The 25,325-nt window shown below is 44.6% G+C and overlaps 1 protein-coding gene across 2 annotated transcripts; it reads left to right on the forward strand.

Annotated features, from left to right (window-relative positions):
* Positions 1–888: 888 nt before the first annotated feature.
* LOC123052352 (insulin-degrading enzyme-like 1, peroxisomal) lies at positions 889–24,248 on the forward strand. 2 transcript variants are annotated; one of them, XR_006424619.1, is made up of 27 exons: positions 889–1,199; positions 1,302–1,377; positions 3,053–3,120; positions 3,778–3,869; positions 3,953–4,026; positions 4,105–4,148; positions 5,547–5,598; positions 6,520–6,642; positions 6,732–6,844; positions 6,923–7,085; positions 7,979–8,071; positions 8,161–8,246; positions 8,643–8,729; positions 9,448–9,551; positions 10,548–10,650; positions 10,747–10,842; positions 10,917–11,106; positions 11,520–11,581; positions 12,642–12,746; positions 13,674–13,875; positions 19,640–19,848; positions 22,151–22,275; positions 22,393–22,444; positions 22,514–22,600; positions 22,700–22,822; positions 22,886–23,129; positions 23,757–24,248. XR_006424619.1 is itself a non-coding variant. In XM_044475492.1 (26 exons), the coding sequence occupies exons 1-26, from the start codon at positions 1,017–1,019 to the stop codon at positions 24,006–24,008; spliced, it is 2,964 nt and encodes a 987-aa protein (XP_044331427.1). In that variant the 5' UTR covers positions 889–1,016; the 3' UTR covers positions 24,009–24,248. The 2 variants fall into 2 exon arrangements, 1 of the variants encoding a protein (XP_044331427.1); XM_044475492.1 differs by lacking the exon at positions 22,886–23,129.
* Positions 24,249–25,325: the final 1,077 nt, after the last annotated feature.

Raw genomic sequence — 25,325 nt, forward strand, 5'->3', positions numbered from 1 at the left:
ACGCCCCCCATACCTCCAGCGGTGGGCCGAGGCTCGGAACAAGCCCAGCCCATCCACGACCGCGCCGTGGAAGCCATTGCGACAGCCGGACCTCCGGCGAAGCTTCGATTCGAAGTGGCGGCCAAAATCGAATCGGCGGCTGCGGCGGACAACCGTCGCTACTCCAGCGAGGCAGGCGGCGGGGGACAGGCGGGCGGCCATCAGGCGGGCAAGCGGCAACGGCGTCGATCTTCGGCAAAATCGGCAGGCAACGGAGTTGGGCGGGCGGCAGCGACGTCGATTTTCAGCGAAATCGGTAGGCGACGGAGTTGGGTGGGCGGGCGGAAGCCGAATGAAGGTAGTTGGGCGGTTGGCGCGGCCGCGGATTTTACATCTCCTGTAGGTGGAGATGCAAAGGTGTTGTATTTTACATCTCCGAGAGGAGACGATGTAATTTTTTTCATCTACGTTATCGGTTAGAGAGGAGTTTTTGGGCCTTGAAAATGTAAAAGTTAGTTTTTTTTTCCTCTACATCATCTATTGAAGATGTTGCTAAAAAAAATTCTATTGAAGATGCCCTTATATTGTTTTAGCAAAAAGGGCCAATTTGCGGCTTCAAAGATCAGGACTGTTTTGGTAGAACGGAGGACTGTACGGTGGTTTGGCTCCGCTCTGGCCCGGTTAACATCCCTAGCTTGTGTAGGGATGAACTTCTATGCTCTTGAGTAATACAACCCTTTTACCCTCGAAAAAAAAAATCAGGGCTGTTTGGTTCGTACCCTGGTTTCGTCAACAATTTGGCGTGGAATCAGACGAAGGGAGTGCGGGCGAGCTGGACCTGGACGTGCCAAAAGAATCGGAAGTAATCCAAACAGACACCCACTTCCCAGTCAACGCCGATATTTTGGCTTGGGCGTTGAGGGCAGCGATCCAAACGGCCCCTAAAACCAACCCGAGCAGCGAGCCTCGCCCAAGACTTACCTCGCCTCGCAAGACTTGCCCTCCCCTAGCGCCGACGACGACTGGGCGGCGACGCGATGGATTCGAGGCTGCGAGAGGTAGACGCCCCCGCCGAGCCGGCCAACGGCGCCGCTGCGCTGGCCACCGCGAAGGCTGAGGTCGAAGTCACCAAGCCCCGCAACGACAGGCGCGGGTACCGCCGCGTGGTGCTCCCGAACGCCCTCGAGTGCCTCCTCATCAGCGACCCCGACACCGACAAGGTCAGCTCCAGTCGCTCACTCGCTCTTCAATCGGGACGGGTCGGGGTTTTGTGGCAGCTTCTTGGTTTCGTCCAGATTCTGAAATTCGCGATTTGTTTGCAGGCGGCGGCGTCGATGAATGTCTCGGTGGGGTACTTCTGCGATCCCGACGGGATGGAGGGGCTCGCGCACTTCCTCGGTGAGCGCTCTGCTCTGGCTTGTTGTGTTACACCCACCCAGGGGCATGCTAGATACTGCTGCTTTTTCTGTAGTTAGTCGTCAGGGATCATCTTACACACGATAGTGATGAAAATCTTACTGCAGCTGCGACCTAAAAGCCTCGATTTCTCAGTTGCCGTGGCTTTTCTTCTCGTGAGTGAAAACGCAGAAACTCGAGTCTCGATGCATTGATAGATAGAAAAAGAGTTCACTAGGAGCTCCAAAGTACAAGGCAACACAGCTAGGTAGTAGCAGTCCTGGGATACCCACCGCCCCTGCCCTCGCCCACAACTGCGTCTCAGATTTGATTGTGCCGAGCGAACTGGTGATATGCGACATTGTGATGCTTCCAATCCACCAAGCTGTGGGCATGGTGATGAGGTGCCATTGCGCATCGCGGCCGGGGTGAACCGGGTGGGCCGCAGCCACCAGTCAATGAAGTCCTCACTGATAACCAGAGGCACTGCAGTGGATCCGATCCAAGATAGGACCTCATGCCACTGGGTTAGTGAGAAGGGGTAACCAGTGAGAAGGTGAGTCATGGTCTCTGCGATTGGTCGCAAAGCAGACAACGCGGGTGGTCTTGCAAGCCCAGCCTTGCCAGCCTCTCATCAGCGCAGCAATGCTTTTGGCAAGCAAGCCAAACAACAACTTCACCCTCGCTGGAGCCCAGCGTACCAGTTCAACCAACAACAGCCCCCTGAAAGAGGGTCTCTCTGTTGCCGTGCTATTGCTCTTGTTATGATTTTATACCTGTGTGGCCCATCACTGCAATTTGCTAGTTTGTTATGAAAGGCTTTTTTTCAATTGGGATTCCTGCTATAGAATGTCCTGATATATTGGGATGTGTGTGCTTCTGGGTTGTTCAGTAGAGTAACCTCTAGCACTACATTAATCATCGAATAAGTAAATACAGATACAAGTCGGCACCAATTTGGACGTGCATGTTCTTTTCACAGTCCGTGTAACATAAATAATCAAGGAGAGAGAAACAGAATTCTGGATGTTCATACATCAGCATGGTACTCACTTCTTCAATTTGCTGCCTGGCCTCTTGACTGGCTGGAGGTTTGCATATTTCCCTTTTGGATAAAGGGGATTTCGGTGATGAAATCAAACTACAAGAGCCAATTCCCCTTGACATCCTAGAGTAAAGTTCTAGCATCATCTCATCTTCAAACTCGAACAGCGAAACACATATTGCATGGCCATGAGAGAACTTGATTCGCTTGCAACTGAATGCCTGAATTTGAAATTGACATCTCCCGGTAGAATGTTGAACGCAGCATCTTACTAATACGTAATAATGACCCAGGAGCTCAAAGATTATGTGGTGAGGAGTGGCTAGGTATAACTGACGCCTACAACTAGCTGTACCAAGTAGACCTGCAAAATAAACCTAAGGGTAGATGCCACAAATTGTGCATGCTATATTTTAAACTTGTTTTCCATATCCCCTATCTCTAGGATGTAACTTTTTGTGTACCAGTGCACCGCCATCTACTGTATAAATCTCATTGTATTGTTTTTCATCTTGTTGGTTTATATTCTGGCATTTAAAAAGCTCCATGACATGTATGTTCCAGTACTAGTGTGTGGGTGTTTGTGCATTTTTTTAATCTGTAACATGCTTATGCCTGGTTCTACTTCCACAGAGCATATGCTTTTCTACGCGAGTGAAAAATATCCAATAGAAGACAGTTACTCAAAGTACATCGCTGAGGTACGTAGTTTGCCAGGGGTAAAATTTCCACCTTTCCAGTTTGTATATTATTAAAAAAGGTTCTCTGTAACTGATCTTGGTATCACCGTGGTAGTAATGTGTTTGATTGAGCTGAAGCTGATTTTCAGAAAGTGGAAATGCTTCAAAACAACTCAGTAGCCCAGAAAAACAGCAACATGACTAAGTTTGAACATAGTGTGATCCTTGCAAAACAATTCTATATTTAAGGACTCTAGTTATCCAGAAGCAGCAGGCATCAGAATAGACTAAAATTTGGGCAACTAATCTATTATCTGCTTGATCATGGGACTGTCTTCTTTTATGATTTTATCATCATAGGGTGCTGGTTGGTTTCCATATATAGTTCTTTTCAGAGATATGTGGCCACAGTGTCCTGTTATTGAGTAAAGTGAGAAAATTGCTGCTGTGGCAGTGCCTAAACTATGGTCCTAAGTCCTAACATATGGTATACCACTGGTATTTTGCCAGGCATAGGTCAAGCCTTGTAAACCATCAACAATGCTAGTAGGAAAGCTTCTGCTTGGAGGCTTAGCTATTTTTCAGATTCATAGTTCATACAGTGATATTACCATCTTAGGTGGATCCTCTGTTATTAATCAATAACCATTAGCTAGCTAATATGTGTGTTTCTTGTAGCATGGTGGTTCGACAAATGCCTTTACAACCTCTGAACACACAAACTTCTATTTTGATGTGAACAATGACAGCCTGGATGATGCTTTAGATAGGTACCTTCTGTTTCTTTCTTTCTACCTTCTTGTCCTTGTTTTGCAAAAGCTAATTCCTGTTCCATCTTGTCTCTTGTTTTCAGGTTCGCACAATTTTTTATAAAGCCATTGATGTCCCCTGATGCAACCCTTAGGGAAATAAAAGCTGTTGACTCTGGTATATGTTGTCTCTTACCTGTTCTGCTGATTCTAATGAGGACCAGCTTCTAATTTTTCTATTTTTCTTCAATGGCAGAAAACCAGAAAAATCTATTGTCAGATCCATGGCGAATGAGTCAGGTACTCCCAGTTTTCAGGCTTATTTGAATCAACAAACAGCTTGCTGATAGAAATCTTATTTTGTTAAAGTTGGATGGTATTCTGGCATTTTGGAGTCGTGACAATAATTTTTTACTAAATTCAGTAATCATTTTCAACAATTTTGGACTCTGTTTCATACTAAATGTTTTCAAAGTATCATATTGCAATTCAATTATTTTCTCCTTGTTGTGTATGCCATGAAGCTAGGGACCCTTTCCAGAAACATGTGTACCATTTGGTAACTGTTTGGAGGGTTGTGACCTGTGATTATAATAAAGGCCCTCAACAGAGTAATTAATAATTAAATAACCAGAGTTTAGAGTCACTTTAATTGTTTCTCACTTTTTAGGGATAGCTTTGTTGGTCCTAATGGGTGTTCCATCACTGGACAATGCAGTTGTTCCCCATGACAACTGTGCTTGACATATGGTTTTATATCTGGTTTGATTTGTGATTTATCTTGCTACAAGCATGGCGTTATGTTCAGCCAGAAATGTTAAAACTTATGTCCTGTATTACCTTTATTGAGGTATCAATGTCCTCAACCCCAAGTGTCTTTGCTCTATAGGTATTTGGGTAACCAGAAATGAATGATATGTGTATCACTCATTCTAAAGGTTCTTCATTGCTAGGATATAATGAGTTGATGATAATTTAATATTCAAGTTCTGATACTCTATCATACCTCCCTGCAAGAAATAGGATGAACTTTTGTATTTGTTTTGCCATGCAATGTGACTAGCGAATTGCTATGTGTCCTGTACTACTTGTGCTTCTTCATTTTTGTTACTAAGACTGCCTATCATTTTATATGCTGAACTCAAACAGCTTCCTGGGCTCAGTTTATCTGGGAATCCTTAAGAGCACAGTGTAAGAAATCCTAGTTCATTAAGACTAATATCACTCAAAAAAGTGTTCTTAATACAACTTAAGGCTCTACCGTGATTATAATGATTATAGTCCTGGCTGAGATAGCCATGAGGATAAGGGGAACATATCCCTCTGAAAACGATACGTCTGGTGGAAGAATGGGTATAGCAACGACAAACACCCAGTCTAGCAGGATAAATACCCGAAGTCCATCTTCGGAATTGAATCTTCTGACAAGATGATAATACACCTATCTACACATACTTAAATGCCCAGTCTGAACTCTAAAGCACATTGTAAACCATTTTAAGCACGACCTGTCTCGTGCCTATTACTGGTACAGCCAAAGGCCACTTCGTTTTGCATGTGATTGTGTCATTGCGACCACTTTGTCCAATTTTTGTAGGCACTAAGCAGTCCTTCCTAATTTGGTGCTTGCAGTTGTATTTCATGCCATTGACTTTTTTTTTTGTTTTCTTTTCCTCATCTATGCTCTTTTGGTTTCAGCTCCAGAAGCATCTTTGCTCCAATAACCACCCATATCACAAGTTCAGCACTGGTGGGTATTTTAGCTCCATATCAATGCCCAGTGTCTGATTTTTATGCATCCATGGGACATTGAAACTATACTCTGTCTTGCAACCTAATATTTATTTCATCTTTATAATGTTATCTTAATATTACTGTCACAAATACTACATGAGAAGTAGTTTCAGGAAGACATTAGATTTTACCTCTGCTTCAGTTATAAAATCTTGTAATGCCGCACGAAACAAAGCCATACTGTTGTAACTTTCACTTAAACATTACAATCTTGTTAATAGCAAAAGAAAAGTACTACCTCCGTCCTGGTTTATTGGCCCCCTTCGTATTTTGTGCCAAATTTTGACCATAGATTTAACTAACAAAATGTTGATGCATGTAACCAAAAATCATATCGTTGGATTTGTATTTGAACATAGTTTCCGATAATACTATTTTTTGCTATGTATAACATATATTTATTAGTTAAAATCCTAGTCAAAATATGACCCTAAATACGAGGGGGACTAATAAACCAGGACGGCGGTTGTACTTCACTGCAACCTTGAGAATAACCGGTCTTCGATTGCTTTGTGTTGGTGTACAATGCCCTCATTTTTTTTATCGTCAGTGGTACTCCCTTCTTCTGTCCCTAAAGCAAGTGTTGGTATAGTGCAGTTAAACTTTGATTTATTTTACCACAAACATATGTGGATGGATTTAGTGTGGCCGTACGAACATTTATTTCTGTAGAATGGTCATCGAAACTAAACAATTGTTTTAATATTTTATTTATTGGTGGTCAAAGCTGTAAACTGGAGACATAGACAACACTTAGGGCCATGGAAGTTATGAAAAGTCATGGAAGTTTTGACGTGAGCTGAACATTTTTGCTACTTGGGAGAAAAGGTGAACACTTGTCGTTTTCTGACGAATTTTCTGCCCATGCATCATGTAGGAAATTGGGACACACTGGAGGTTAAACCAAAGGAGAAAGGATTGGACACAAGGGCTGAGCTTATTAATTTCTATGATTCACACTACTCAGCCAACTTGATGCAGCTTGCTGTGTATGGAAAAGGTTTTTGTCGGACCATGTTACAACCTTTTTCATTTCCTTACAAATTCTCCATATTTTCTGATTTCGCCTTATATCTGCTGTATTTGCAGAGAGTCTTGACAACATTCAAACCCTTGTCGAAAGTAAGTTCTGTGATATCAAGAACGTTGGGAGGAAGCACTTTTCTTTTGCTGGTCATCCATGTTCAAGCAAAGATCTGCAGGTTTACATTTGCCTACAATGAATTTACAATTCAAGTGCACCACTGGATCAGATTTATTTGATAGCTCATAACTCGCAGATCCTTGTTAAAGCGGTTCCTATAAAACAAGGTCATACTTTGCGAATACTGTGGCCAATCACTCCAAATGTTAGGCATTACAAGGAAGGTCCTTGTAGGTATGTGAGCCATCTAATCGGTCATGAAGGAGAAGGATCTCTCTTTTACATACTAAAAAAGTTGGGTAAGTCTCTTGGCTATTTGAAGTAACGAGATTTATGCTTCTTATTTCCAGAATTGCGTTATTGTTAATGCGCAGTTTGCAGTTGCTGAATTCTGCTGTGCTGTGCTTATTTTATAATCTGCCGTAGGAAATTAGCAGTAAAAGTTCTCAAAATGTGGTCAAACAAACACTAAAATAGGCAAAAATTGATGGGTCTGACGGGATTATTTTAATCCACCTTAATGCCAAACGCAGACGAAGCCTATCAAATGTTATTATTAGCATGCGGCAAGATTTACTAGGAGTCTAATTTTTGTCTCTTTCTTTACTGCTTATGCTAATGCCTTATTGGTTTGCATGCACTGATGGTTAATGCATTTTGATTTCAAGAAAGTCTTGATCTTTCAGTTGTGGGCTGACTGATTTCTAATTAGGCTTAGTGTCTCAATCTATCGGGCATAGCTTGGTTCTTATCCTTTTGTACATGCTGCTGTACAGTTTAATATAATGTCTTGGGTTTCCCTGTATATAGAAAAACTCCTTTCGCTTTCAGTTGGTATTACATACAAAGCTAATTTTCTCTCTCGTATTGAGCATCATATCAAGTCTATTGAGTCATTAGTTCTTTTTAGTTTGCATTTTAAGCGGCTAATATGGTGTTTAGTGTCAGAGTTGAATGTTAAATTATTATTATTATTTTCGAACATGCAACAAAGGAAAGAGCAAATACATCCCACAGGCGCAATATGTGGAAAGTAAAACCAATGGCTCTAATCCTGTTGGTGTTATTCTCAACTTAGTGTTCAGTTGATTGATATGATTTACTTGGTCATTCTTCACCTATGGAAGCATATCTGTTCTGATATTTCACAGTGGTTACCCGGATTAACTCTTTATTCTGTTAAATTCTCCAGGATGGGCTATGAGTTTGGAAGCAGGGGAAGGGGATTGGAGTTATGAGTTCTCTTTCTTCAGTGTCATTATACAGCTCACAGATGTAGGCCATGGTGAGTTCTCATTCAAGAAGGCCATTTGATACTGAAATTTTGAATTGTGAGTGGTATGCCTATTTGATAATTGATATCATTGATGATAGAGCACATGGAGGATGTCGTTGGGTTGCTGTTCAGATACATTACATTGCTTCAGACCTCTGGAACTCCAAAGTGGATTTTTGATGAGGTGAATTTCATCTGTGATATGTCTCCTTACTTAACCCCCCCCCCCCCCCCCCCCATGCCAAAAAAAATCACCGAATGATCGATTGCTCGGATACGTACCAGTATTAATTAGCCGCTGCCTTCACTTAGGTTTAAAGTGAGTATCTCCTAATTGCTGCTGTTGGCACATTTGGACTGAGGATATATAAGTTGCATCTTTTCTATTACTCAAACGGAACATGTATGCTGCCTTGAAACAGTTTATTTTGTATCACTAACAATTTAAACTAGAGTAAAGGAAACATATTACGGACTGGTAAATGGTAATGACTGAACTGATTTTAGGCATCACATAGATTTTTTTTTTACGTTTAGCCTGATGCTTATTAATTGCGTTACTTTCTTTTGGACTGTGAAGCTTCTAGCCATCTGCGAGACGGGATTCCACTATCGAGACAAGAGCCCTCCTAGCAATTATGTTGTCAATATTTCGTCAAACATGCAGGTATATTCTAGTTGTTTCTTTGGACATATATGTTGCCTGGTTCTCATAAATTGTATCTCCTCATATTATCATGAGTCATGTTTTTGTTTGTATTTGCATGTAGGAAGTTTGAAATTGACACAATCTAATTCCATAGTCTTTTGACTATTCAAATTCTTATTTCTTGTTGCGTGCATGTGCGCCCTGGATTCTTTCTTGCTTGTCTCTGAGTAAACTGTTCCACCTTAAATGTGTTGTCTGAGAGCAAACAATTCTGAGATAACTCACTCAAAATCTTATTATTGCTTAGGTTTTTTTAATCAGATGGATATGCAATGCGCTAATTCCATGAGAGTGCTATAATGCATAGATAGATTGTTGCCTTTTTCATTCTTTCTACTATCAGTTTGTTCCCTATTATTCTGTTTTATCAGTCGCATGTTTGTGTGGGAAAGAATTGAGTGCAAACCAATGTTCTGGTTGAAGCACTTTTTTAATTGCCTTTCCTGGAAAATAATCGGTTTGTGTTACACATGTAGGTTCGTGTGTAGTTTCCAGTGTAGGCACAATAAAATAATGTTGAAGCTTTTTCTTGAGATATGTATGTAACGTTCTTTTGAATTGGAACGTTCTAATTCCATTCCAATTAGTTCTGCCAAAATGTTTCTTCATAAGTGGTATGTGAGTTTTTCTGATTTTTGCCATTTCTCATGTTTTTCCTAATTGTTCATCTGTGTAGATTTTTCCACCAGAAGATTGGCTGATCGCGTCGTCTGTACCATCAAAGTTTTCACCAGATGCTATTCAGAAGGTGCTAAATGAATTGACTACAGAGAATGTTAGGTAGGCATTTAGAGCACTCTTGCCAAGTTGCCATATCATGCTCTCCTGTTCTGATTCAAAATGAAGTTACCGATATTTTCACGCTCATTCTATGCTCAACACATGCTAGTTAAAAGCTGATGATTTTGTTACTTAGGTCAGTTATATGCTCCAGTCCACTATTATCGGGAAATAATGTGAAACCATGTTCTTAAATTTGCTTCTCCCTTCATCTTTTAAAGCCTGTTGGTCTCGTAATACATCATTCATAAAATCGTTTGTGTTTGATGACTCCTAGAGGTCACCACATTTGGATATCTAAAGATACTTTCTTCCTGTATACAAAAGATAAGAGTTATTTCCTAGGCTTATTGGGAGCATATAAGCAAATCATGTAGCCACTATCCAATAGAACTTCTCAACCAGTATGAACTAAAATGAAGTGTGTCATTTATAAGTCAGTTATCATGATTCGTGACGATAATCTGATGCATAAATGCTTTCGGCAGAAACGGGTACCAGCCACTGTGATTCAGTTACATATTTCAATGGTTAACAGTAAAAAAGATCCTGTATTTCTTTTTATGTTTCTCTCCAATTGGTTGTTCGAGCTTTTGAAGGAGAATTGGCAGATTGTTACATGTAGCTGTTGATGAAGATTCATTTTTTGTCTTGATTTAGTGAACAATAAAACATTTTTTAATGTTAGTAAGGTTCTTTTCTAGCAAAAGAAGCTATAGCCAGAAAGATGATGCACTGAAGATGATTTCCAATTACCATAAATATGATGTTTATTCTCACAAAAAAGTGGATGCTAATTTTGTTATTTAATTCAAAAACCCTTGAGAGTCCCAAATTTTCCTTGATCCGTTCAAGGGTCATGCACTTTCTTCTCTCCTTTTCTGCAGCATGAATTTATTCCTACCTTTGGTTTGCTTTTCTCCCTTTTCCTTGAGCAAATACATATTTGCTTATGGGATTTTTTTAATATTGACTATTTTTTGTATCTCCTTTCAGAATATTCTGGGAGTCAAAATTATTTGAAGGGCATACAGACTTAACAGAACCTTGGTATGGTACGTCATATTGTGTTGAAGCAGTGCCTCCTTCCATTATGCAGGTAGGTAGACATTTGGATGCCATGCTTCTTATTTTATTCTCCAACTCCTGGATACAGAAAAAATATAGCTTCTTATGTTAAATATTTGTGTTGCAGAAATGGGTAGAAAATGCTCCCAACGAAGATTTACACCTGCCAAAACCTAATATCTTCATTCCAACTGATCTTTCATTGAAAAATGTTGAGGAAAAGGTATTTATTTTCAGCCAAATATGTACCTAATTTTATTATTATAAACTGACATTTCATCTTTTTGGCTTATTCAGACAAGTTTTCCTTGCATGCTGAGGAAAACACTGTTTTCCAGATTGTGGTACAAGCCCGATACAATGTTCTTCACACCCAAGGTCTTCATCAAGATGGATTTCCACTGTCCTCTGTCCAATAGCTCCCCTGAATCATCAGTTCTTACTGACGTATTCACTAGGTTGCTGATGGATTATTTGAATGATTATGGTGTGTATCAGTAACTTATAGATTTCTAATGCATTGTGCTTACTGCATAGTTGATTAAGTTGGTCCAGCAATATCTAGATTTCTATTTGTGTTAGTCAATTTCAGATAGGTCATGTGGTAGGAAGATTTTTGTTTCATTCTGTTTATACACTACCCCTATGATCTGCTCTTTCAAGTGGTAGATCGATATATGACAACAATTGTGGGACGGGGCAGGGGTTGGTGGAGTTAAGATTTTTTTTTGGGTGCCTACAGTCATCCTAAGGCTGTTCCATACGTGAAACATTGATGGGTAAAGCACACAGTCACCCGATGACTTCTTGTTTCATGCTGCGCAGAGCTATCTCCTGATTATTTTCCCCTTTTTTTCATTGCCTGTTGCAATAATCCAGCTACTTTTGTTTTGCTTTTAGCTTATGATGCTGAAGTTGCTGGTCTTTATTATGCTGTTAGGCCGAACGACACCGGTTTTCAGGTTAGTTATGTTTAAGTTGTAGAAGAAACTATTTTTTTCTTCATTGCTGATTCAGATGATGATTTGGTGTTAGTTGTTGTAGCAACCATATGGTAATGTAGTTGGACACTTTGAGTCGGCTTCCTGGTTGGTGTTAATTCCTTGCAGATATATTTTAGTTTCCATGTAATAGAGATCTCTTCCATTACAGATCATTTCTTAGTGCTCAAGTCTAGTCATCCCTATAAAAATGGATATCAGTGTATCCATATGAAATAAACAAGAAAAATATTTCTCTCCTCTGTAGATAGCTTAGCTCCTTTTCCGTTCTCTGTAATGGAAAGGGGGTTAGCCTGGTTCAAAAATAAAATAAAATATATAGCTTAGCTCCCCAAGTTAACTCCGCCTATGTCTTCTAGGCATAGCCGGTCCCAAGCCCGGGTAAAGGAGGAGGGTTGTGATAGGCTTGGCGAGCCAACGTAAAAACTAGCCAGTCCCATAGGTATGAAACCCATTTGAGCGAGAATAGTACTAGGATGGGTGACCTCCTAGGAAGTCCTCGTGAAAGGGTTTCATATCTAAGGGTTGTGATAGGCTTGGCGAGCCAACGTAAAAACTAGCCAGTCTTTTGGGTATGAAACCCATTTGGGCGAGAGTAGTACTAGGATGGGTGACCTCCTGGGAAGTCCTCGTGAAAGGGTTTCATATCTAGCCTACCCCAACTTGTTTGGGATAAAAGGCTTCGTAAGTAAGTAAGTAAGCTCCCCAAGTTCTCACATCCATGTCTGTTCTCTGGTCATCCACTGCAAGGTAGATATCTTATATGTACCAAGTTTCACATCAGATACAGTGTTGGAAACATCACAATAGTTCTTATGGTGGAAAGGATCGAGCAAACTAACATGTGGTTCCTGTTAATTGTACTTATTATTAAAAGCAATGGTCAGGTTGTATGCATACATCTTACTTATGATCATGGATGTTTCGGGATTTATTATTCAATAGTGTGCATATGATATGTGTCTTACTGAAATTATTCTCTTTTTTTTTCTGAGCATCCAATATTTGTGATTGATTATAGGTTACTATGGTTGGCTATAATGACAAAATGAGAACCCTTCTGGACACTGTTATTGGCAAAATTGCAGACTTTGAAGTTAAGATTGACCGCTTTTCTGTGATAAAGGTAATGGCCAGTGGACCCAGTGTTGCAGTATAAGCTATTTTCTGATTTTTGGTTATTAACTGTCCTCTGGAGGCAAGTTCTGTTGTTATTTATTCTGCTGGGTAGGGAAATCAGATAACATGTAGGTGATTCGTTAATCCTTGCCAGAGTTACTTTGGTTGTGGAAAATGCAGTAATTAGATGATAATATTTTTGGCGTGTGTATTATTATCAATACTTTTTCAAAGTGAACTTGGGAAAACACCATCTATTGCCTTCGAACTTGGTGGAGCTATATTTTTCTTTATTACTATAATTGTTATTTAATATGGGGGGCCTTCCCTACAGGAACTGTTCTTGCTTGGAGTGAATGCTCTTTTCCTCAACCATCGATGAATTCAAATTACATGCTAATATATTGTTGTATAAAATACACATGAGTAGTTTAGCAACCATGTCACTGCTAGCTCTGTGCATTAATGCACCTTGCTAAGATTAGAACAATACTTATCATCTGGCGCTCTTTTTTATTAGGTTATTTTTTGGACAGAAAACGTTTATATTTGACTATTTGTACAAAGGTGGTATTTGGCGGGTGAAGCCGAGTATGTATGCAATACAATTATGGCATATACATGGGCACATATGTTTATGTGTTATTATATTTCCATGGAGAGAATACAGAACTGAGTAGCTATGAGCAGCCAAACGAAAGGGTGCTGTTAGATATGCATACATGACCTTCTGTAGAATTTTAACTTGATTAAGCACAACATGGTTTTGGTTAGTATAGGGTGTTCTGGAAGAGGAAAATGAGCATTCAGACATTTTGTAATGCATTTTGGTGATTTTTTTTTTACGGTTTGCTTTCCCAGCGATGCAATGTAAGCTAGAATAATATGCATCTTATATGATTTGAAAGGGTTTGTCTCCTGTTGCTGTCGCCAGGAAACTATGACGAAGGGATATGAGAATTTTAAATTTCGGCAGCCATATCAGCAAGCAATGTACAATTGCACATTGATATTGGAGGAGCAAACTTGGCCTTGGGATGAAGAACTTGCTGCACTTTCTAATCTTGAAGCTCGCAATTTAGAGGATTTCTTGCCTCGTATGCTGGCAAAGACATTTATAGAGTGCTATTTTGCAGGTTTGTCAATACTAGACTGGAACATCCCTGTATTTGGTCATTAACTTATTTGATGCCTTTATTGTTCTCTCTATCTTTCTTTGGTACTCCCTCCATTTTGATTTTAAGGTGCATATTTAAGTTAACCTTAAAGTTATAGGGCACACAATAAGTTTTTAGCATTAGCTTACATATTTACCCCTCTAATTATATTTTCTTTCTACTCCTTATTACAACAGGTGGGTACTACCCACCACACAGCAGCCCTATTAATCCCCACTTTCACCTCTGACCATTTGGTTCATGTCCCTCTCTTTTCCAATCACAATATATGTCATGTTCGTGGGCATCATTCTTTCATCCTGCCAACTTAAGTCTTCTTAATTTATACTCCCTCCGTCCGGAATTAGCTGACGCTCATGTTAGATGTGTATAGCCCTTTTCGGTTTATCCCCATTGTATAAGGGGTCCCTTGCACTTTACCCTACACATGTATATGTATTGGCCTTTGGCCCTCCTGTGAAAGTAGTTGCTGATTATCCAACATGGTATCAGATGCTAGGCTAGCCCCTTCCTCCCGCACGCTGCAACTCCGTGCGCCCCGTTCCTAGCCTACTCATCTCCGGTCGTCCGGCCACTGCCTCTCCGGCTGTCCGGCCGTTGTCCCCCTTGGCCCGGCTCTGCTACTTCCCCAGCCGGACGCCGTCTCGCTCCGCCATCTCGTCCGGCAGCCGCCCAGTCCGGCCGCCGCCCCGCTCGGCTGCTGCTCAGTCCGGCGCCGTTGAACGGCAGCCGCGAGCCTGGCAGCTACAGACGCCGCCTTGGCCGGCCCGTCCCGCAAGGCTGCGGGCGCTGCGCGTTCGGAGCTGTCCCGCTCGATTGGAGCTGCCCCGCCTGGCTCGAACGGCTGCGAGCGCTGCTCGATTGGAGCTGCCCCGCCTGGCCGCCTCGTCCAGCAGCTGCGGGACCTGCGGGATCTCGATCCCACTGTGGATCGATCTAGCTCCCATCCCCCCCTTTTGGTTAGCGCTGTTCCGTGCGCCTTTGCTCGATCCCTCGATCCAGATCGAGTTCTTCTGGGTCCGTTGACTTAAAAAAAACGAGGCTGCAGAGTGACTTCCTCATGTCCTCTTCGGGCTATGTCGCGGTCCCTCGGTGCTCGGTGATCTTTGACGGCACCAACTATGCTGAGTTTGTGGGCTTCATGCGCATCCATATGCGTGGACTCCTTCTGTGGGGTGTTCTCTCTGGCGAGGTCCCCTGTCCGCCATGCCCGGTTGCGCCGGTGGCCCCAGTCCCACCTGTGCCACCGGTCCTTGCTGCTGATGCTCCTCAGGCTGACCGGGATGCTGCCAAGGCTCTGGATGATGCTGCGGTTGATGCTTATGATCAGCAGGTATCCGCTTATTCCGATGCTCTCTCTGTGTACCGGGATGATCTGTCTGCTTACACTCAGTGGTGCAATGATGATGCTTGAGCTGCTGCTGTTCTCACTGCGAGTGTCCTCCCTCAGTTTGCTTCCGAGTTCATGGGACTTGGCACAGTTGCAGCGATGTGGTCTTATCTCTGTCAGCGCTATCAGCCCTCTGGTGATGCTCTCTACCTATCTGTGGTGCGCCAGGAGCACGCACTCCAGCAAGGTGATTCTTCTGTTGATGAGTTCTATTCACAGTGCCCTGCCATCTGGCGTCAGCTTGACTCTCTTCGGACAATTGTTTGTGGAACCTGTCGTTGCTGTCAGACTACTCGGCCTGATCTGGAGTTTCAGCGGGTCCATGAGTTCTTATCTCGTCTCCGGTCTGAGTTTGAGCCTCGTCGTGCTCACTTGCTTGCTCGTGGTCGTGTTCCTATCTCAGAGATACTTGCTGAGCTTCGTGCTGAGGAGACCCGCCTTCGCTCTGCTGGGTTGCTTCTGGTTCCGTCAGTATTGGCCGCCCGGGCTCCTGTGTCGTCTGCTCGCCTCACTGCTCCGCCGCTCCTGCCTACTCCTCCAGGGGGGGTGAGCCGTCCTCCTTATGCTGAGAAGGGCACGTCGCGCCGTGACACCGTCTGTGGTTACTGCTCCCGGCCAGGTCACCCAGAGTCTGATTGTCGCCAGAAGAAGCGAGACCAGAGGCGCTCCTCCTCCAGCGGGACTCCTGTGTCTTCCTCGACTCCGTCACTCACTGACCAGGACATTGTTCGCCTCAAGCGTCTTCTTGCTTCCTCAGGCTCCTCGTCGACTGCTTCTGCTGCTGCTGTGACTGCATCCTCTTCCTCACCATCACCGGCATCTACACAGTCAGGTACATCTTCGTGGGTTCTGGATTCTGGAGCCTCCTTTCATATGTCTTCTGATTCTTCCGCGTTGTCTTCTCTCCGACCTCTTGATTCGCCTGTTAATGTTCTTACTGCCGATGGCACATCTCTTCCTGTTGCTAGTCGTGGTATTCTTTCCACTCCTTCTTTTTCTGTTCCGAGTGTTTCACATGTTCCTCGCCTTACCATGAATCTTTTTTCCGCTGCCCAACTTACTGATTCTGGTTGTCGTGTCATTCTTGATACCAACTCTTGCTCCATTCAGGATCGTCGCACCAAGGCTTTGGTTGGTGCTGGCCCCCGGCGCCGTGAGTCAGAGGGCCTTTGGGAGGTTGACTGGCTTTGTGTTCCTTCCGCTGCCACCACTTCTGCCAGCTCTCATGCTCTTGCTGCCTCTTCGTCTGCGTCCTTCCAGCAGTGGCATCATCGCCTTGGTCACATCTGTGGCTCTCGCTTGTCTTCTTAGTTCGTCAGGGCCTCTTAGGGTCTGTATCTGGAGATGTCTCCTTACATTGTAATGGTTGCAGACTTGGCAAACAGACTCAGTTACCTTATCCTACTAGTGAGTCTGTATCTCAGCGTCCTTTTGACTTAGTTCATTCTGATGTCTGGGGTCCTGCTCCCTTTGATTCGAAAGGTGGTCATCGCTACTATGTTTTGTTTATTGATGATTTCTCTCGCTACACTTGGCTCTACTTCATGAAATCTCGTAGCGAGGTTCTCCTATATACAAACGTTTTGCTGCCATGGTTCACACCCAGTTTGCCACGCCCATTCGTACTTTTCGTGCTGACTCCGCTGGAGAGTATATCTCTCAGTTGTTGCGTGGTTTTCTCGCGGAACAGGGTACTATTGCCCAGTTCTCATGTCCTGGTGCTCATGCTTAGAATGGCGTTGCCGAGCGAAAGCATCGTCATTTGCTTGAGACGGCTCGTGCGCTGATGATTGCTGCTTCCCTTCCACCCCATTTTTGGGCTGAGGCTGTTTCCGCATCCACCTATCTCATCAACATTCAGCCATCGACTGCTCTGCAGGGTGGTATTCCTATGGAGTGTCTCACTGGTCGCTCTCCTGACTACTCAGCTCTTCGTATGTTTGGATGCGTCTGCTATGTTCTTGCCCCCCGAGAACGCACCAAACTGACTGCTCAGTCGGTTGAGTGTGTTTTCCTTGCCTACAGTGATGAGCACAAGGGCTATCGATGTTGGGATCCTGTGGGTCGTCGCTTGCGCATCTCGCGTGATGTGACTTTTGACGAGTCTCGTTCTTACTACCCACGTTCTTCTTCCTCGAGTTTCTCTGTGGACGACCTTTCTTTCCTTCTCCTTCCCGATACACCCTGCTATGTGCCTCATGTGTCACCTCTTCCTCCGGCACCTCTCATTCCTTCTCCCTCACCACCGACCCCGTCTTCTCCATCCTCCTCCTCCACCTCTCCACCATCCTCTCCAGTCTGTCGCCCTCTCTCACCGTTTCCTCTCCACTATACTCGTCGATCTCGTACTGAGGATGTCTCCTCTGATGAGCCTTCCACCTCTGGTGCACCTCCTCTCACGCCTCCCCCGGTTCACAACCTCCGTGCTCGGCCTCGCCCCCCGCCTGATCGCTACTCCCCTGATCGGTACGGTCTCTCTGTTATTGCTGAGCCCACTTCCTATCGGACTGCCATGACTCAGCCTGAATGGCAGCTTGCGATGGCCGAAGAGCTTGCTGCTCTTGAGCGCTCTGGCACATGGGATCTGGTTCCCCTTCCTTCCGGTGTCCGTCCCATCACCTGCAAGTGGGTCTACAAGATTAAGACTTGCTTCGATGGTTCTCTTGAGCGCTACAAAGCTCGTCTTGTGGCCTGTGGTTTTCAGCAGGAGCAGGGGCGCGATTATGATGAGACATTCGCTCCTGTGGCCCACATGACCACTGTCCGCACTCTTCTTGCTGTGGCTTCTGTTCGTCAGTGGTCTATCTCTCAACTTGATGTTCAGAACGCTTTTCTCAATGGCGAGTTGCGTGAGGAGGTTTATATGCAGCCACCACCGGGGTACTATGCTCCTGATGGTATGGTCTATAGACTTCGCCGCTCCCTATATGGTCTCAAACAGGCCCCTCGCGCCTGGTTTGAGCGCTTCGCCTCTGTGGTGACTGACGCTGGTTTCTTGCCCAATGATCATGATCCCGCGTTGTTTGTTCACACGTCTCCTCGTGGTCGGACTCTTCTCCTTCTCTATGTTGATGACATGATCATCACTGGTGACGACTCTGATTACATTGCCTTTGTTAAGGCTCGCCTTCGCGACCAGTTTCTCATGACTGATCTTGGTCCACTTTGCTATTTTCTTGGGATTGAGATCTCCTCGACCTCTGATGGCTTCTACATCTCCCAAGAAAAATATAATCAGGATCTTCTTGCTCGCGCTGCTCTCGGTGATGAGCGCACAGTTGTGACTCCCATGGAGCTCAACGTTCAGCTTCGTGCCTCTGATGGTGACCCTCTTCCTAATCCCACTCGCTATCGTCACCTTGTTGGCAGTCTTGTCTATCTTGCTGTTACGCGTCCTGACATCTCCTATCCTGTCCACATTCTGAGTCAGTTTGTTTCAGCCCCCACCTCTGTCCACTATAGTCATCTCCTCCGTGTTCTACGATATCTTCGTGGCACGATCTCTCAGCGCCTTTTCTTTCCCCGCTCCAGCTCTCTTGAGCTCCAGGCCTACTCTGATGCTACCTGGGCTAGTGATCCCTCTGATCGACGCTCGCTGTCTGCTTATTGTGTCTTTCTTGGTGGCTCTCTTATTGCCTGGAAGACAAAGAAACAGACTGCAGTTTCTCGCTCGAGTACAGAGGCTGAGTTGCGAGCCATGGCTATGTTGATGGCTGAGGTGATCTGGTTACGGTGGTTACTTGAGAATTTTGGTGTGTCTGCTACTACCTCGACTCCCTTATTGTCAGACAGTACTGGTGCTATCAGTATTGCGCGTGACCCGGTGAAGCATGAGCTCACCAAGCACATCGGTGTGGATGCCCACTTTGTGCGTGCTGCTGTGCAGGATCAGACTCTCGCTCTTCACTATGTGCCCTCTAAGTTACAGTTGGCGGACTTCGTCACGAAGGCACAGACTCGAGCGCAGCATAGTTTTCTTCTCTCCAAACTCAGTGTTGTTGATCCACCATGAGTTTGAGGGGGGTGTTAGATGTGTATAGCCCTTTTCGGTTTATCCCCATTGTATAAGGGGTCCCTTGCACTTTACCCTACACATGTATATGTATTGGCCTTTGGCCCTCTTGTGAAAGTAGTTGCTGATTATCCAACAGCTCAAACGGATGTATCTAAATGTATTTCAGTATTAGTTACATCCATTTGGGCGTCAACTAATTCCAGACGGAGGAAGTATGTGCTAGCCTTATAATTTAAAACAGAGTACTTTATTGAAAAATGATTTGCTTTTCTGTATTGCTCTATGTCATTCTTAATTGTGCATGCAATTGATTGTAGGGAATATTGAACCAAGCGAAGCGGAAAGTGTTGTCCAGCATATTGAAGGCATATTGTTTAATTCATCCACAAGTGTTTGCAAATCATTACCACCGTCACAGCATCTTACAAAGCGAATTGTTAAGCTTGAAAGGGGTTTGAGGTATTATTATCCAGCAATGTGCTTGAATCAGCAGGATGAAAATTCTTCCCTTCTGCATTATATTCAGGTAGGTTTACCTTCTTGCAGCTGCTTGTTCTTCATTGTTTTGAGCAGAAGTGGCAAAACCAAAAGAAAATATGATAGCTGAAAGTTCAAACATAGCATGAGTGCATACAATAATAACAGAAATAAATAAATACGTTACAGAACCAAAAAATGGAGTGAAGAGCACGACAGAAAAATACAGGAGACTAAATTAGTCATGATTTCTTAGAGAATGTGCAAAAGCTTTGCGTACCTTTCCACTAAGCGAAGCAAAGGTTTATAATATATAAGACCACTAACTTCGGCTAAAAAATAACGAAAATCCAACCTTGTCGGAATCCTCTTGTGGGCTGTCCATGCATGTCAACTATCCAGACAGCTCCTGGGTGTGAGAGATGTCATAACACTATTGGTTGCCATATGGATGTTGTTAAGCTTCATGCACTAGCCAATGCAACCAAAAGTCCGAACAGTTGTAAAGTCTCCCTATTCATGCCACAGCAATCTCCCTCTGATATCTGAGGCTTCTAGTTAATAAAAACCATGAAAATCCGTTCTTACAGTTTTAGAGACAACATAATGAGATACAACTGACAATTTAGACTCCTGCAAACATGTTATCAATGCGCTGTCATGCGTAGAAGAGTCCTCACAGCTAAGTACCGCGCACTAGTGTTAAGGCCACAGATGTTCCACACAACTGAACTGGGCCTCAGCTATTAAGCCTCTGCAATTCATGCTCACTGACGGCGGAGAGCGCCAAAGATCACAAGTCGAAATCGGCGTCACTAGCCAGCCGTAGCAATTGGTGATCGCGTCAATATCTTTTGGTAAGATACAGTGTCTCATTTAAAAGCTGCTCATCCTTGAGAAGGCCAAGCTTCCACAGTAAGTTCATTGCTTATAGCTTTCAGCATTGAGCTTGCCAAGCTGGCTGGTGATCCTCAAATCACAATGAACCTCTAGTGCGCCTAGCCTTCGGCGAGATAACAGTTGTAGATGGAGCCTTCACGCAGCTAACAAATTCGCCAGCATCGTGGAAGTTGCGCAGTCAAGGAAGGTAGAAAGCCCATGTCCATCCCCACTTGTACGCCCAAAGGGGTGGCGGTTTGTGAAGGTTGTGATGCCGTCACTATTGGATGTGGATAACTCTATCTGTAGTGATAGAACAACCAACAGGGGTCTGCTGGTCTGCTGCTATAGGTCCACGGGAAGCTGCACCAGGACATGCCAGGCCAGCAGTCAGCCCCTGGTTCAAGGTGGACGTGTTGGCACCCTTGCCGAACCAGCTTGGTTTGCCGGTTACTGGCGACTGGGGTTGCGTCCCTGCGGTGACTTACACGTGCTCCAGAAAAGCAGCATGCAAGCCGACGAATGTCTCTGGGGCGATGCTGAGGGGGGCGAATGCCTGGGATGAGGGTTCATAATGCCTGCAGGATGGTAGCTCAACAATGTTCTGTGTATTCAGACTAGAGAGGTCGTGGTCAGCGAGCATTGGTGATCTGGGCGCTTGATCGTCAAAATGTGTGTCTTGTCGTCCGATGGTGAGTAAAGCTGCTTGCTGTCATGGGCCCAATGCCCTAGCTACAGGCACCTAATGCAACAAGTGTGTAGCTTGCACTCCGCTCCACTGGGCAATGGCCCTTTCCCAGGCACTTGGGTGCCATTGTGGCCCTCTTGCTATGCAGTGATGGTGCGCTGGGCACTCCATGAGCCTTCCTTTTGGATTCCTCCAACTTGCCTTACTTGCTAGGGTGACATTCACCACTGGTGGTGGTGACACAGTGCACCTCTGACTGAAGTTGATGGGGGGTGGCAGCTATGAACTGAGAGACCTGGTGCCCTGGCAAATGGGCAGATGTGCCTTCCTTCATATGATCCTTGCTCATTCAGTGTCACGGTATCCCTTGCCACAGAGTATAACCGAACCTGGTCCAGTGTGCAATATTATCCTGTATCCACTCATGCTATGTGCATGTTTTTGCAACAGCTAGGCGAAGAGCAGATCGTGTCACTTTACGTGGTCGAAAGTACAATTTACTCTTTAGTTTTATGGTTTCTCTTTACTTTCCGAACTTAAGTTCTTTCGTGACATACGCGTCGTGACATACGCATCTTTGTAGTATCTCAAATACTCCCTCCGTCCGGAAATACTTGTCAGATAAATGGATAAAAATGGATGTACCTAGAACTAAAATACGTCTAGATACATCCATTCCTCCGACAAGTATTTCTGGATGAGGGAGTATGTAGTATTTCCGTGAAAAGATAGATGCAACACAAGGCAAAGTACAAATGCTATAACAATGTTTCCCTTACTGCAGATTCATCAGGACGATCTCAAACAAAATGTCCTACTTCAGTTGCTTGCTGTTGTAGCTAAGCAACCGGCTTTTCACCAATTACGTTCGGTCGAGCAACTTGGGTACATAGCACTGCTTAGACAGAGGTATGGTGCCCTTGTTTTGGTTGTGTTCTTAATTGTGTAATAATGTACTATGTTCTTTGCTTTGGTTTTGTATAAATGTTACTAATTATAGCTGACCATGCAATTCTATTTACCCAGAAATGATTCAGGAGTCCGCGGGTTGCAATTTATAATCCAGTCAACCGTGAAGGTACATATATTTTCCGTCAAAATTCCATTCACGTAGCTATTCTCCTGTGCTAATAAATTTGGTTGACAGGATCCATCCAATCTGGATGCCAGGGTTGAAGCTTTCCTCAACATGTTTGAAGTCACACTACACGAAATGCCTGATGCAGAATTCAAGGTTAGATGAACCCTGGAACTATATTCATTGACAGCATGCTGTAGCTTTCTTAGATTTGTCTAATCATTCATTTTAAACAACGTATGGCTCAACTTGCAGAGTAATGTCAATGCTCTCATTGACATGAAACGGGAGAAATACAAGAACATAAGGGAGGAATCAGCATTCTTTTGGGGGGAGATTTCTCAAGGAACACTGAAATTTGATAGAAAGGAAGCAGAGGTATGTCTTAGTTGTTGAGGGAAAGTTGTACTTGAACCCTGCTGTTTTTTGACGCCAAAATAGCCCTCTGAATTACAAGACCAGGTAACCAGCCTTATGAAGTATTGAAAACCATTACAACCCCTCGTATGGTTGGGGAGGCGGATTGCATATGTGGCATGTGACAAAGCTCTCTGATTTGGAGCTGACATGAGAGAGGCCCACATGTCACTGCGTGGCGCATTGGTCGTGGAGATGAGAGGCAAAGGGACATGGAGGTGACATTGTGTAGGGAGCTTTAAGAAGACCACATGAGCACGGGTACAAGGTAGGTGAGACAAAAATGACCGTCCAGTCTGTATGCCCAGAGAAGGGCTGATAGGGAGATCGGCTGCATCCATCATTTTAACCAGCACAGGCAGATGGCCTTTTTTGGACAGGAAGTGAAGCAGTCAGATCCTTCTCATCAAACTAGAGTGCACAATCAAGTTACTGATCACCCACCGCACTCAATCTCCATCATCCACACCATCTCCTGTCAGATTAGGGATTTGGCTGTCACTGGCTGGGTCTGCTGGCTTTGGGGGTGGGTTGCAGCTGCTCCATCGATGTGCACAGCTTTTTATTTGACTCTGCATGGATATGAACAATGGGCTGCAGCTGCTTGCCGTGTCAGTGAGGAAGAATTGAACAGTGAAAGGAGAGAATAGCATGTTGTGCATCACAAAACCACCCTGTGAGGCAACTTAGAATATAGTGGAATAAGGTTATTTGTAACTGTTTTTACAAACATTAGGGGGCTGGTTACCTGGGTTTAGCGTTCAGGGGGTCATGTAGACTTGTTCATTTGTTTAATGTGTTGTGCTTGTGGGTGTCGTTTTCTTTTTTGAGGAAAAAGTAGTCGTTTTCTGTTTTGGGGTGTTGTTTTTGAATGCTTGGATTTCTGCAATTGCAGATTGCTGCACTGGAGGAGCTTAAGAAGGAAGAGCTGATAGAGTTCTTCGATAATCATGTCAAGGTTGGCGCGCCAGAAAAGAAGATCCTTAGCATACAAATCTATGGTGGTCTCCATGCCTCCGAGTACGAAAAGATTGTTCATGATGCTCCGCCACCGCATTCGCATCGAATAACTGATATATTCAGCTTCAGGAGGTCGAGACCTTTATATGGTTCATTCAAAGGTGGTGCTGGTCAGATGAAGCTATAGGACAACTTTGTTTCGAGTCATATTTACATGTCACACTTGAATTGTTCCTATAGAAAATAATGTGTGGGACAAATGTTCGCACTTTTGGCTAGGCTGAATATTCCATACCAAATCTAGTAGTATCAGTTTGAAATTTTACATGTTGTATTCTTCTCTATACTGATTATCAGACCTGAAAGTGTTCGACCGGCATACATTCTAAACCTGTTTATATCATGAATCATAGGATGGAGTTAGCAACCCGCTGAGCACAAGTCAGAAGTACAGTAGTTACTATGCTTTTCTTTTCTAAACTTATTTGGTTACTTATGGTCACCTAGCCACACCAAATATAGTTGCATATTATGTTGAATGCAGCGATTGCCATCGCTTAGAGCATCTCCAGCCGTTGCCCCCCAGGCGGCTCGAAAAATCGTCGCCTGGGGGCGAACCGGCGGTAAAATCGGCATGGGGGCGATCAGGTTCCCAGCCGACGCCCCCGGGTCGGCCCCAGGCGCCTGTTTTAAACTTTTTCAAACATTTTATTTGATTAAAATTTGGTGAATGGGATAAATATTCAGCAAAACAGTACATTACTTTGGTGAACTGAAATAGTTTTTACATAGATAAAATACTTTAAAAAAATAATAAACATGACTACAGGTCGAATAACGCGCTGAGAGAGGCGAAGTTGTCGCCGGCGGCCTCGTCGTCCTTCTCCTCCTTCACGAGGCCGCCCCTGCTGGACCCCTGCCCGGGGTCGCCCTGGCGGACTGGTGGTGGTGCGTCGTCGTCGAGGACGACGACGCCTCCCTCGTCGCGGCCACGGCATCGAGCGGCGAACTACTCTAGGGCAAGGCGCTTCAGCTCCGTTCGCGCCCAGTCTTCGTGCGCCCACTTTAAAGCCGTCGCGTCGTCCAGCCTTGGCTCCTCCTTCATGCCGACGAGCCCTGGCTCCGTCTTTACGGTGGCGAGCCCCGGCTCCGTTTCGGCTTGACGAAGTGGGAAGGAGCCGAGAAGGAGGCGCGCCCGCCCTCGTTGATGACGACGCCGGCGCTGCGGGTGCGCCGTTCGAGCGGCATCTCCGCGGGCTCAGCCTTGACGCTGTAGAGCGCCGGCGAGCCGGAGGAGTGGGAGGAGGAGTGAGAGGAGGAGGAAGAGGAGCCGGTTCTCCTTGGCATCCATTGGCCGCCGCTCCGGCGCGCGGCCGGGGTGTCAGGGTACATCATCTGCGGGTCGTTGCCGCCCTCGAGGTGCTGGAGGACGACTTGGAGAGTGCGGCCGGGGGCACCCCACCTAGGCGGCGGCCCTCGCTGTTCTTCGTCCCCCGCACCACCG

This window comes from Triticum aestivum, chromosome 2D (genome assembly GCF_018294505.1).
Source record: "Triticum aestivum cultivar Chinese Spring chromosome 2D, IWGSC CS RefSeq v2.1, whole genome shotgun sequence".
In the NCBI taxonomy this organism is placed as follows: Eukaryota; Viridiplantae; Streptophyta; class Magnoliopsida; order Poales; family Poaceae; genus Triticum; species Triticum aestivum.